At 39.5% G+C, this 13,161-nt stretch overlaps 1 protein-coding gene across 1 annotated transcript in view; it reads left to right on the forward strand.

The window, feature by feature from the left end:
• Positions 1-13,161, forward strand: part of grap2a (GRB2 related adaptor protein 2a) — a 36,123-nt gene that overhangs the window by 19,378 nt on the left and 3,584 nt on the right. Inside the window, exons 2-6 of the mRNA XM_033970971.2 lie at positions 1,856-2,057; positions 3,377-3,468; positions 4,028-4,147; positions 11,181-11,370; positions 13,021-13,113. Coding sequence (XP_033826862.1) covers positions 1,977-2,057; positions 3,377-3,468; positions 4,028-4,147; positions 11,181-11,370; positions 13,021-13,113 — 576 coding nt within the window. The 5' untranslated portion in view covers positions 1,856-1,976. The remainder of the gene's footprint in view (positions 1-1,855; positions 2,058-3,376; positions 3,469-4,027; positions 4,148-11,180; positions 11,371-13,020; positions 13,114-13,161) is intronic.

Raw genomic sequence — 13,161 nt, forward strand, 5'->3', positions numbered from 1 at the left:
ACATGAAACTATATATAACAAACTCGCTGTAAGTGAAATGACTTGTGGTGATCTTATATTGTGAATATTCAAAGTATTTCCCCTAAATATAGTTGCTATTCCTGTGTTTCTGCTGCTTTTATTTAAAGATTATGGTAAACATTGATCGACAAGGAAGTCACCTCTTCCTGCTTTTTAAATAAAAAAAAAAAAATGTTTTGCAGTTAATTAAAGGGTCTATATTATAATGCTGTTTCCTCATCAAAAATATTAAAATATACTCAGAGTTTTGTATCATTCACACATGTTTAACACACAAACCCTGCATATTTAGGCTGAGTTGTTTTCTCAGACAAAAAAAACAAAAAAAAAACACTCTCTTCCACTGTGTGATGTCATGTGGTAATACAGGAAGTGCTCCGTTGTGTTTTTAAACTCCACACAAATGAACTAGTTCCGATTTTCATGTTTTTAAGACAATACAAATCAAATACAGCACTTACAAATTTAAGTTCACTTCACAAATCAACTTTTCACTGCTGTAACAATACTGGCAAAATGTGATATAAAATAATTTCTTGCATAATTGTGTAACGGCCATATTTTAGCCTAAAATCTCATCTTTTTCCGAGTCTGTTCAAATAGACAAACTTGAAATAGACACAAAGGCTGGGGCTATGTGGGAAAAATATCAGTGCCAAATACTTTTTCGATAATAGAATGAACAGACTGTAATAGGCTGAGGTCATTTTAAGGGTTGTGTGGCCACTACAGGAAATGTACTGAGCTCGAGGTGTTGGAGGTCACACATGTGCTGAGTAATGCAGTTCTGCTTGTTTGTAATAATATGAGTTATATGAAGTTCACTATATTTGGATTATAAATTTGGATATTTCTTGCAAAAAACTGTGAATCTCCCATTGATACTTTGCAATGACATCACGCTGGGGGGTTCTGCATGTATGTTTATGGCCTAATGTTCAGCAGTTACCATGGAGACACAATGAACATAAGTTTTCAGATCTGACAACTCAATAAAAAATAGAAAATTGATTTAAACAGCATATTTTCAAGAGCCTGTGATCAATACAAGCGTTAATGGAGCTGTTTAGGTGTTTGATTTTCCGCAAAAAGGTGAGAGTGGCTAATGCTAGCTAGTCGATGACTAAAATATGTTTTGAAAGGGGCTTGTTTAACAGTACAAATCGTCTCACCTGTCACTAAGTTAACGCTTTGTGGTCTGTTAAAACAAAGTTCATATTAAAGTCTAATTTAACAGAACTCCAGACAGAACAGTACCTACAGTTAGCATCAGCTGCACGGTATCAATGTTGAACCTTCTCATTGTTAATAGTTTGTGATGGGCTCCACAAACTTGTCATATTAATCTTATGGCTTAAAGTTGTTTCAGATGAAAACAAGCACAACTTTGGGGTTGAGTAATGAAACCCTGATCTGAAAAGTACCGCAGTTTGAACTTTGAACTTTGTGTCAGTTTTTGTTTCATGTGGCTCGGCCTAGTAATTACAGAGATTACAGAGAACCATAAACCAGGTCAACACAGCGGCATCTGCAGTCTTCAGCTCAGTTTAAGCTATAGAGATCCTACAGTGCTGTGGTGTGATGTGACTGCAGCCTGTCCATGTGTCCAGAGCAAATGCTGAAAAAGTTAGACCCATTCCCAAAACAATTAACAATTCAAAACTGAACATTATATCTTTTCGATGGTGGACCATCTCCAAAGTGGCACCACATAACAGGAAGACAAATGCATTGAACCAGATGATGTCATGTTATGTTTTTTTTTTATATCCCTCTGACTAAATGTACCCCCCGTCCCCTCTCTCCCTTCCTCTCTCTCTTTCTCTCTCCACAGAAAGGGTCCTGTGGTGGGGGTGTCCTGTGGTGGGGGTGTCCTGTGGTGGGGGTGTCCTGTGGTGGGGGTGTCCTGTGGTGGGGGTGTCCTGTGGTGGGGGTAGCTGGTTGTTTGGAGGCTCATGATGGAGGCCAAAGGAAAGTACGACTTCAACGCCACCGAAGAAGACGAGCTCGGCTTCAGGAAAGGAGACATACTGAAGGTAAATAACTGTCAAAAGCACAAATAATTAGCTCGATATGTCAGTTTTGTGCAGCGTATTGGTTGAACATGTCACCATCACTGGAAATACGGCGGTAAATCACAAGATCAAGTCAGTGTCTGCTGAGAAATTATTATTTTACGTTTATACCTGTTTTTGCCATCTTAATGATGATTGTTTATCCGAAAAATGTCATGCGTGCCACTGATGCTCCTGCATCACTGATGTTTTTATAACTGCACCTTGTGGTGGCGCAGGCGGACATTACACCTTTACTTGTGTCAAGCTCAAAAGTGCCCCGGGCTGTTGTTAAAGGAAACTCTCCCCGGCTGGGGGTGGCCCCCCACCCAACTGTTCTGTGCCAAGGCAGCACCAAGCAAACTGTGCCAGTGGAAATGAGGTTTAAGTGTGAACTGTGCCTGAGTCATATTTAGCATAATCGCTCAGGCTCTTAATGGGCGCTCTCACACCTATTAGCATGCTGGCTATTAGCATACAAGCTAGCACTACTGTTTTCTGAGGATAGTTATATAAACAGGAGATAAATAATGTCTTTTACTGTGGATCATACCTGGACGACTGAGGGATTACACAAAACCACAATGTGACTTAATGTTTATAATTAAATCATTAAATCTCCAAAAAGACAGATATATTTAATCTTATATTGGGGAATATTCCAGGGCAAAAAATAACATCCCCCATCAGAAAAGTTACATAGTGCACCTTTAAGGAATTTAAGCATTACAGTGATATGAAATGTAATGTTTATTCAGCCCTGAAGCAGAGATGATCTTCTGTTAGTGTGATTAAAAAGAGGAGCAGTTTAAGCCATTGAGCTGGGAAATACAATAATAATAATAATAGAAAAATACTCAAACTTAAGTCTCAGAGCAGCTCAACAGATCGAGTCATCAGATGCAGTGTCAGGGCAGTTTGAGGAGAGTAACAGCCCTTAGGACAAAAGTGTCCCTCTGTGCCCTGCAGCATCACAGCAGCCTTTCTTGCCATGGATACAAGAAAAACAAACTGCTCAAATCACACAAATCAACTGCCCTTTGAACTGCACAAGGTGTACTTCTTAGTTCCTCAAATTCCCAAAAAATAAATATAAAGTGGAGCCAACCATGACCACGGCCTTCTGTCACTGGACTCTGGACTGCTCGTGAAATCATTTTGTGCATTCACAGATTAAATGTTTTTGCTCCATCATCTGTAATTTTAACACAACAATACAAAAGTTACGCATATTGTTGTGTTAAAATGAAAATCCTGACAGAGAAAGTAGTTCCTGTGACTGAAGTTGTTCCCTGTTTCAGATCCTGAGTCGACAGGACGAGTGGTTCAAGGCCGAGATGAACGGAAAAGAGGGATTTGTGCCTCAGAACTACATCGAAACCAATATGCCCAGGTACTCATTAATAGCAACTAGTTAAACATGTAATTAGCTACACACAGCTGGGTGACTGTGTTCTATGGGGTACTAACTGCAAAAAAACATATTTAGATCACTTATTGTTCAAATTGGGCCCTGGAGAGATCGCTAAATTACTCAAACATGCATGAATAACATCTAAAACCTCTTTCGTGCATGTTTTTGAAGCGGAAACATCGTTATAACACGGTAGAAAGCTAAAATCATGATTATTTTTTGTCATATTACTCAGCTTTACACCCAGATTAAACAACACAACTGAAGTATTCAAATCACCTCAGGAATCGTTTTCAATGCAACGTTCGGTTTCTTTTAATTCTTTATTCCTGTGGTGAAAAGTTGAGAGCGTTTTTAGACAGGAACAAACATTTTCAGGTCAAGTTGTTTTTATAAACGTCTGAAAGGAACAAATGAAACAAAACACAACTCCGGATATGTTTCTGAGGAAGTAACAACATTATAACATGTCTTAAAGCTCAAAAGAGTGCATTCTGCGTGATACACAAACTTTAAACATAGCGCTGTGTGATTCCAGGTGGTTTCAGGAAAGTGCCAGTCGCAGCAAGGCCGAGGAGCTGCTCAGGAACAGAGAGCTCGGAGAGTTTGTGATCCGCGGTTGCCAGAGTTCACCGGGAGATTTCTCTATTTCCGTCAGGTGAGTTCTGTCGTTTAGGTTAAGAAACAGCACTGTATGAAGTGTATCTATAAGGGACTAGTTCAAAAACTGACAGAGTACCTCACCTGCTTGTTAATTATTGATACCAAAACATTTAATACCAGATCATGTGTATGTCTAAGGACTAGCCGCACCAAAATAACGACGGGGAAGAGGGCTTTTAGCTGTTTTGCTCATGGATCTATTAAAAATAATTAGGGTATTACTATCTTTGAGCTGTCTCGAGTTGGACTAGTGGCCGCTCATTGGTACTACAACGAAAAAATCCTTCCTGCCCAGAGCCCAGAAAGCGCAATGGAATCACAAACTGCTCTTGCTCGTCTGAAAAGGACTAAAAGGGACCGACGGCTTTCATAAAGGTCGAATTTTGTGGCGATTTTTCCCTGTTTTCAGATCATAAACTTTTCCTCAGCTCCAAATCTGTCTGGTGTCTTAACAAACTCTTTTTAATCGTTAGCTTCGGCTCTTCGGCTACGCTGTATGTCCGCTCTAGCTGATCTCAAGCGCTGATTGGTTAGCGTGGTCACGTGGTACGACATGAACGAGCTAAAAACACAAAAGTCGTCTAAAGCGTGAACCGGTTTGATGTCATAATCGATACATTTAAAATACATCTACGGTTTGAACGCGATCTGACTACTCCACGGTTGGCTCTGCTCGCTCCATCTCTCGCTCCTTTGCCTCCATCGCGGCCGCTCCCTTCAGAACGGAACCATATGCTAAAGGCCGCTAAACGAAAGGCTAAACTAGCGACATGCGCCATTGACCACGGCCCATTTACTCCACTGGGCGGGCATGTTTAGGCCCCGGGGCTTGATTTTGCTTCACAAAAATGGAAAACACTTAAAGGAAACGCAAAACTGGAGACTTTGGTGCCGCAATCGCAGTTTAATAATCTGGTAAACTTTTAAACACACATCTGCTTCTGTTTCTAATGTTTTATATGGACTTGTGTATTTATTTGTTTGGTTTGTTTTTTTGTTTGTATTGTATTTTGAACAGCGCACTCATGAAAAGGAGAGTTCAAGTGCACTCATTAGGTGTAAATAAAGAGAAAGAAAGAAAGAAAGAAAGAGAGAGAGAAAAAGAGGAAAAAAAGAGTGTTTGTTCTGTCTCCGATGAGCCATTGCCTTGACATGTTTTTCTTCCTGGGGTCCACGTCCTAAAATGAGTTATATCTGTTATTTAACTACTACTTGTGCACAGTATTTCTTTCTATCTTCATCTTTCGCCGTACCTCCTGTATTCATTTGTTGATGGTGCAAAATCGAGATCGTTTTTGAGTCTCTCGTTGAAAGAGGTCACGATCAGGATGTGCAGAAGTAAAATTTACAAACAGAAAACACCGGGTTCATTGATGGGGGTCAGAGGAAATGAAAATGAGCCTGTAAGCAGTATGAAGTGTTTGAGGAAGTGTCGCTAAGGATGACACTCCTCTGCAGAGTCATGTTGTTACTGCTACGAAAACTACAAATACTGTCACTACTGTAAAAATTTACTGTGTACTATTAATGCTACTAATACTACGCAAGGGAAGTGTGTTTGTATAGCACGATTAGAACGCAAAGTGGTTCTGTCTGCTTGTTTTTATCTTTAATTGTACAGTGAGACTCAATGAGAGCCTCAAAAAACAAACAAAGTCCATATAGAACATTAAAAACAATCACAGGTGTGTGTATAAAAGTGTGTTATCAGGTTGAGATTGTGACGCCAAAGTCTCTACTTTTGTTTGACCTTGAAATGTGTTCCAAAACAGACAAAATATTTTTTTTTTGTATCTTTTCAAAGTGATTTACAGAATAATAAAGACATTAAAATCACAAACAAATCAAAACACAAATAATCATCATAAAAGTAACATTAAAAGAGAAGAGGCAGAATAAAAACCTTTCAGTCACATGCACAGCTGAACAGAACCATTTGAGCCTGGATTTAAACTACTACAAATACAACTAATGCAAATGCTACACTATCTACTACTACTACTACTACTACTACTACTACAGCTACCACTGTGTACTACCATTACTCTAACCCTTTTACTGCAGCAGTAAAGCGCCAAATGCGAAGTTAATTATAAATAAAATGATTACTACTACTACCCCTATTAATGTTGCTTTTACTGTGAATACTACTACTACTACTACTACTACTACTACTACTACTACTACTGCTGCTGCTACTTCTACTATTACGTACAGTAACTGCTACTTTAATTCACACCAATTTCACATAAAAAATGTCAAGTGTTTTATAAATAAAATTAAGTACTTCTACTACTACTACAACTGAATGTGGTAATATTGTAAATATTTGCTTGTTGAATACTATTACTATTATTATCCTTGTCACAGGACAGTCATAGATCCCATATATAAATGGACATAGCTAACATGCTAACCAGCAAATTTCAAAGAGGAAGTGATCATGGGCTGCGCTTCCGGCTCCATCGACTCCAATTCACTTTACATTGAAAAACTGTCTCCTCTCTCTGTAACTGCTGCTGTCAGACTCATCATTTTGGTCTTAAAATGTTCGTATTAATCTGCTCTACATGATCATTTCACTATTCTGTCTGTAAATCAAGATATGAGCATTAACAACAGACCAATCAGGCGACATCTTTCCCCGAGGTCGCTCCTGCTAGCATTAGCAACAGGTTTGATTGACAGCGTTGCTAAGCGCCCACCTCCTGCCAAACCAACAGTGCGGGGGCGTGAAGGGGCGTGACCTTCAACAGCCTCGCTCCAGATTGGCTGTTTGGTTGTTAAGATACTTGCAGTCAGAATTCCAAATCTAAGGCTCCAGCGTCGATGAGCTTCATTTGACTGGAGCCGAACGCTGTGGGTGACGTCACTGTCCCTCTGTCCATGTCTTTGTACAGTCTGTGGGGACCACAGATGAAAATAACCTTCCTTGCATATTTATAAAAATGTTCATTAATATACACAACTTCTACTACTACAACTACTACTTCAACTGCTGGTACTACCACTACTACTACTACTACTACTACTACTATTTCTACTAATCTGCTGTAGTATGGAGCCGTCTAAACAAAATGATAGCACATGGTTTAGATTAGATAAACTTTATTGTCCCCAAGGGGAACGTTGTGTGAGGCTCACTGCTCACAGCTGCAAACACAGTAACACATAATGTTAGATGGAGCAAGAGCCGCTCTATTTAACTCTGTATAAGTCTGTAAAACTCTGAATAACGCTATATAACTCTATGGGAGAGTCACTAAACTTCTGCTCTACAAATGTTGAACCTTCTTATTAATAGTTTGGTGTCAGCTTCAGAAAATTGTCACATTATTAATCTTAGACAGAGAACTTCCCTTTAAACTTTTGACCTCAGTTTAAAAGGCCCATATTACACTATTTTTGATCTGTTATAATGTTGTTTCCTCAACACAAACAGACCTGGAGTTGTGTTTTGTTTCATTCATTTAGGCTGAGTTCTTCTCTCAAACAGAAAACACTCTGTTCCGCTTTATGATGTCATGTGGTGATACAGGAAGTGCTCCACTGCGTTTTTAAACTCCATACACCTTCGCTATTATTATTATTATTATTATTCTGTGGATCATTTTAGCCCTGGAATTGCAAATCTCTGCTAAAACAAAAGGTAAAAGGAGCTGTTAACTTGGAAACTACCACTTCATGACATCACAAGGTGGAACAGAGCATTTTGAGCTTTGGAGATGTGACAGAGTAATAATAAACAGTTACTCAAACATGTGTGAATGAAACAAAACACAACTCCAGGTCTGTTTTTGACTCGCTAACAACACTATAACATGACTTAAAGCTCACATGAGTCCATTTCGCGTAATGTATGATCTTTAAATATAAAACAAATGAATATTCAGTCTGATTTAGTGACAAGCAGATGTACTTGTGTAATTCTGGTGTTGGTTGTGTGTCTGCAGTTCACACGTGTGCTCCACTTTTGCACTGCACCACAAAGGAGGTTTCATTTTTGAGTTCCTGCTTGGCGCATTTGCAGTTTGTGGCACAGTATGTCTGACTCATCTCTCACTATTGCAGACTGCAGGGTTCACACTCACAAATGTAGAGTTTTCATCCTTATTAGGGACATTATTTTCACTTAGGTTTATTTCTCAGAGGCTGATCTTAACCGTAAACACACTCACTACTTGACTGACCTTAAAGCAGACGTGTTGCGCTTGTGTCTGGTCTAGAGTTTTAATCTATGACACACGTGGATCGTTATGTTTAATTTGGACTTTTAAAATCTCAGTATTCATCTAAAACAACTTGATAAAAGAAACAGCTGATGTGTGGGTTTGAAAATGGACTAAATCAGGTCTGAACCAGGTCTGAACCAGGTCTGAACCAGGTCTGAACCAGGACTGAACCAGTTCTAAATTGGGTCTCAACCAGGATTAAATCAGAAGTAAACCAGGACTTAACCAGGACTAAACCAGGTCTAAACTGGGTCTCAACCAGGACTAAATCAAGACTAAACCAGGACTAAACCAGGACTAAATCAGGTCTAAACTAGGTCTCAATCAGGCCTAAAACAGAACTAAACCAGGACTGAACCAGTTCTAAACTAGGTCTCAATCAGGACTAAATCAGGACTAAACCAGGACTAAACCAGGACTAAACCAGGTCTAAACTAGGTCTCAACCAGGACTAAATCAGGAGTAAACCAGGACTAAACCAGATCTAAACCAGGACTAAATCAGGACTAAATCAGGACTAAATCAAGACTAAATCAAGACTCCACCGGGTCTAAACCAGGACTACAGTAAAAATCAGGTTCACCGTCACTCACCAAAAGAGAAACCAACAAGACAAAACATGCCAAAAGCTTCACCAGAAAAGAAGAAAGAAAAAAACAGAGACAGTTGTACGGGACTAAACTAGGTCTAAACCAGGTCTAAATCTGGTCTGAAGCAGGTCCAAAGTAGGTCTACACCAGGACTCAACCAGTTCTGAACCAGTTCTGAACTAACTGTGAACCAGGTCTAAACCAGGACTAAACCAGGTCTAAACCAGAACTAAACCAGGATTAAACCAGTTTTCTAACATTGAAATCAGGGACTTGTTTCTTTTATTATTATTCTTTTTAGAACAACATTGTAGCTTAAGTCTATGAGCAGACACAAGCTCAATATAACATTCCGAGGTTCAATTTGGGGCCACTGTGTAATGTCTCTGTACTGTACATCTGCCTGAGGAGGTCGGGTTAGTCCTGGTCTGGATCAGGTCTGGATCAGGTCTGGATCAGGTCTGGAGCAGGTCTGGATCAGGTCTGGAGCAGGTCTGGTGCTGTGGTGATAAAAAGATAAATGGTCAGATCATTTGAACCAATCACAATCCACTGTTCATGTAAAACAGCCAATCAGCTCTCACCTCCCCAGAGCAACAGCCAATCAGCTTCAACCTTCTCAGAACAACAGCCAATCAGCTCCCATCTCTCCAGAGCAACAGCCAATCAGCTTCCTGCGTTGATATACTGTGGCCTCATGTTTTAGCCCCAGTAATAAAAAAGGATGCACCAAATCAGCTTTTTCAGTTCCGATACCGATTCTGATTCTCTTGCTTTAAGTATCTCCCAAGACTCGACATCAACCGATACCAGAGCAGAGACTGAAACCAGCATTTAATTCCTCAAAATAAAAATAAAATACTACAGAACTGAGCCAGATGTGTAGTGTAGGTGTTATTTGTGTGAGGTGAAGTACAGATTCCCATGAGTAAAGTATTTTTTCAGACCTGCACACACAGATGCTGGCTGCTTTCCAACAATATGCACATTTTCATATTTCACACCTCACCTACCCCTCCAAAACCACAGCCTCTGTTCTGTTATGACTGTGAGGGGAAATACAGTCCTGCAGCTACAAGGGCCGGCCAGCAGAGGGCGCTCCATATAAGGAAATGGCTCAGTAAAGGTAGAAAATGTACCCACAAATGAGTTTATCACTACTACTACTACTACTACTACTACTACTACTACTACTACTACTACTACTACTACTACTACTGCTGCTGCTACTGCTACTACTACTACTACTGCTTCTATTGTTACAACCCCTATTTTACTATTACTTCTCTTACTACTACTGCTACTATAACTACAACTGTGCTTTACTATACTAAGTTTCATTGGGACAACTACTGACTACTACTACTACTACTACTACTACTACTACTACTACTACTACTACTACTACTACAGTTACTATTACTACTACTACTTCTCCTACTGCTCAGTTAAGGTAGAAAAAGTACCCACAACTGATGTACTACCACTACCACTACCACTACCACTACCACTACTACTACTACTACTACTACTACTACTACTACTGCCACTGCCTACAGCTACTTTTAATACTCCTACTAATACTAGTTCTCCTCTTACCACTGCTACTACTACTATGACAACAACTACACCTACTATTACTAATTCTACTGCTACAGCTACTACTACTACTACTATTATTACTACTACTACTATTACTACTTCTATGCTTTACTATGCTAAGTTTAATTGGTACAAAAATGTACACCGTTTTAATTATAGTACTGCTGTTAATACAACTGCCACTACCGTTAATACTATTACTACTACTACTACTGTACAGTAGTAGTAACTGCTAATAGTAACTGCTACAGTTACTATTACTGCTGCTACAACCTTCAGACAGATCCAACTCATACTACTACTGCTACTGCTACAGCTACTATTACTAACTACTACTACTACTAAAAATCGTGTTCTATAAATATCTATAAATATCCGTCATCTGTAAATAAGTCCTGTGTTTTATGTGATTCTTGTTTTATTTGATCAGTTTCAGTTTCATTCCTTTCATCAGACTCCTGCTTTTTAAACCGACTCTCAGTTGCAGTACTCGTGAAAATACGCCGTGACCTTCATCGTCTGCTCTATTGAAACAGTAACCTCACAGTGTCAGACGCTAACCTTGTATTTCTGGATGTTTATTTTTATTTTTATTTTTTTTTAGACACGACAACGACGTCCAGCATTTCAAAGTGATGCGGGACAACAAGGGCCAGTACTTCCTGTGGTCGGAGAAGTTCACCTCTTTGAATAAACTGGTGGAGTACTACAAAACCTCCACAATCTCCAAAACCAAAGAGATCTACCTCAACGACGGCACCCCGGGAACACGCAGCCCCTCCTCCACCCAGCCGGTCAGACTACGTCATTTTCATACACTGTTTATATAAATGGACGTAGCTAACATGCTAGCCGCCGCGATCCAAACAGGAAGTGAGCATGAGAGCGCTTCCTGCTCCATCGACTCTGGCTCCGGTTGTAAATTAATAACAGACAAATCAGACGCCTTCCTTCCCCGAGGTCACTCCCACTAGCGTTAGCAACAGGTTTGACTGACAGCGTTGCTAAGCGCCCGCCTACCAAACCAGGCAGGCTCGGGATTGGGTCTCTGGTTGCTATGACACTCGCGGTCACAATTCCAAATACGGACGTCGGCTCCAAATTCACTGCTATAACCGCTAGCCTCGATGAGCTTCGTTTAGTCTGGAGCCGAACGCTGTGGGTGACATCATACTCACACAGTCCACTTTTTGTTATGCAGTTTACGGTCACTATCCTACCGTTGCCATAGTGATTAACAATTCAAACGAAATACTATATCTTTAGAATAGAAAAAAGTTCTCAAAAATGTTGCATATAACAGGAAGCTAAAAAAGTTTGAAGCCTAATCCTCTAGAAATTTTATGAAAGTAACGCATTATGATGAGTACACTTCGTAAAGTATAGTAATTAATACCCTAAATCACATGTGTCAAACTCAAGGCCCCCGGGCAAGATGTGGCCCTCCGTATCATTTTATGTGGCCCTCGACAGGGTAAATTAAAAAGTATGATGCAGTTACACAGCCATAGTTTTACATCTTTGCAAACGCATATGCAATATTTGTAACTTGAATAAGAAATAAATACAGAAACAGTTAATTACCAAATTTAAAAAGTAGCTAGATTTATTTTACTTTTGGCCCTTTGATGGCGGCCATTTTGCTGATGTGGCCCTTCGTGAAAATGTGTTTGACCCCCTGCCCTAAATCCTAATCAGTGGTGGAATGTAACAAAGTAAAAGTAGTAAAGTACTGTACTTAAGTAAAAATTTGAGGTGTCTGTACTTTACTTTAGTACATTTTACAGTGGATACTTTTTACTTTTACTTCACTACATTTGACAGCAGGTAATTGTACTTTCTACTCCACTACATTTTTAAACAGAGCTGGAAAGTAAAAGTATATTTTTTATTATTATGTGAGACCTGCTGAAAAGTCTGAGGGTTTATTTTTAACATGTTCATAATTTGAGCAATAAAAACAGCTTGAAAAATATGATTGCTTCAGACGCTTAAGTTTTTTTTTTTGCTCCAGTGTCTGTACTTTTACTTAAGTAACAAAACAGTACTTTTACCACCACTGCTCCTACCTTTTAATTAAGCAGCTACTCAGTCTGAATCGTTCTTAAATCAAATCTATTCTGCAAACTGGACTTTTCAGAGCTTTTATCCAGAGTTGTTTCCCCTCACCGTTTACTCTCTTGAAGTTGTATTTGGAGTGATTCAGGTTTGAGTAATCTTTAATCGCTTAATTATTTATAACGTAATGATCCGCGAGTGTCAGATTATAACTGCAGCGCGACACAAGCACAATACGGCTCATTTAACTGATGCACTTAAAATATACTTAACGTGTAAATAATAAAAAATGTTTGTCTTTGTAATGTCTAGTAGCACAACCCCGTCAGAGTTTATTTCACTCCGTTCGTTTCATTCACTGTTTCTCTTCTCTGTGTGTTCTCCAGATGAAAAGAGGAAGTCTTCCAGAGCCGCGAAACTCTCCCACTTTAAACTCCACCGCTCCTCGGAGAGCCTCAGACCAGCCTCACAGTCAGATGGTACCTGTCCTCCGCTTTAAAAACATCACTGTGTCCATTCACGACTCC

The sequence above is a fragment of the Periophthalmus magnuspinnatus genome, chromosome 8 (genome assembly GCF_009829125.3).
Source record: "Periophthalmus magnuspinnatus isolate fPerMag1 chromosome 8, fPerMag1.2.pri, whole genome shotgun sequence".
In the NCBI taxonomy this organism is placed as follows: Eukaryota; Metazoa; Chordata; class Actinopteri; order Gobiiformes; family Gobiidae; genus Periophthalmus; species Periophthalmus magnuspinnatus.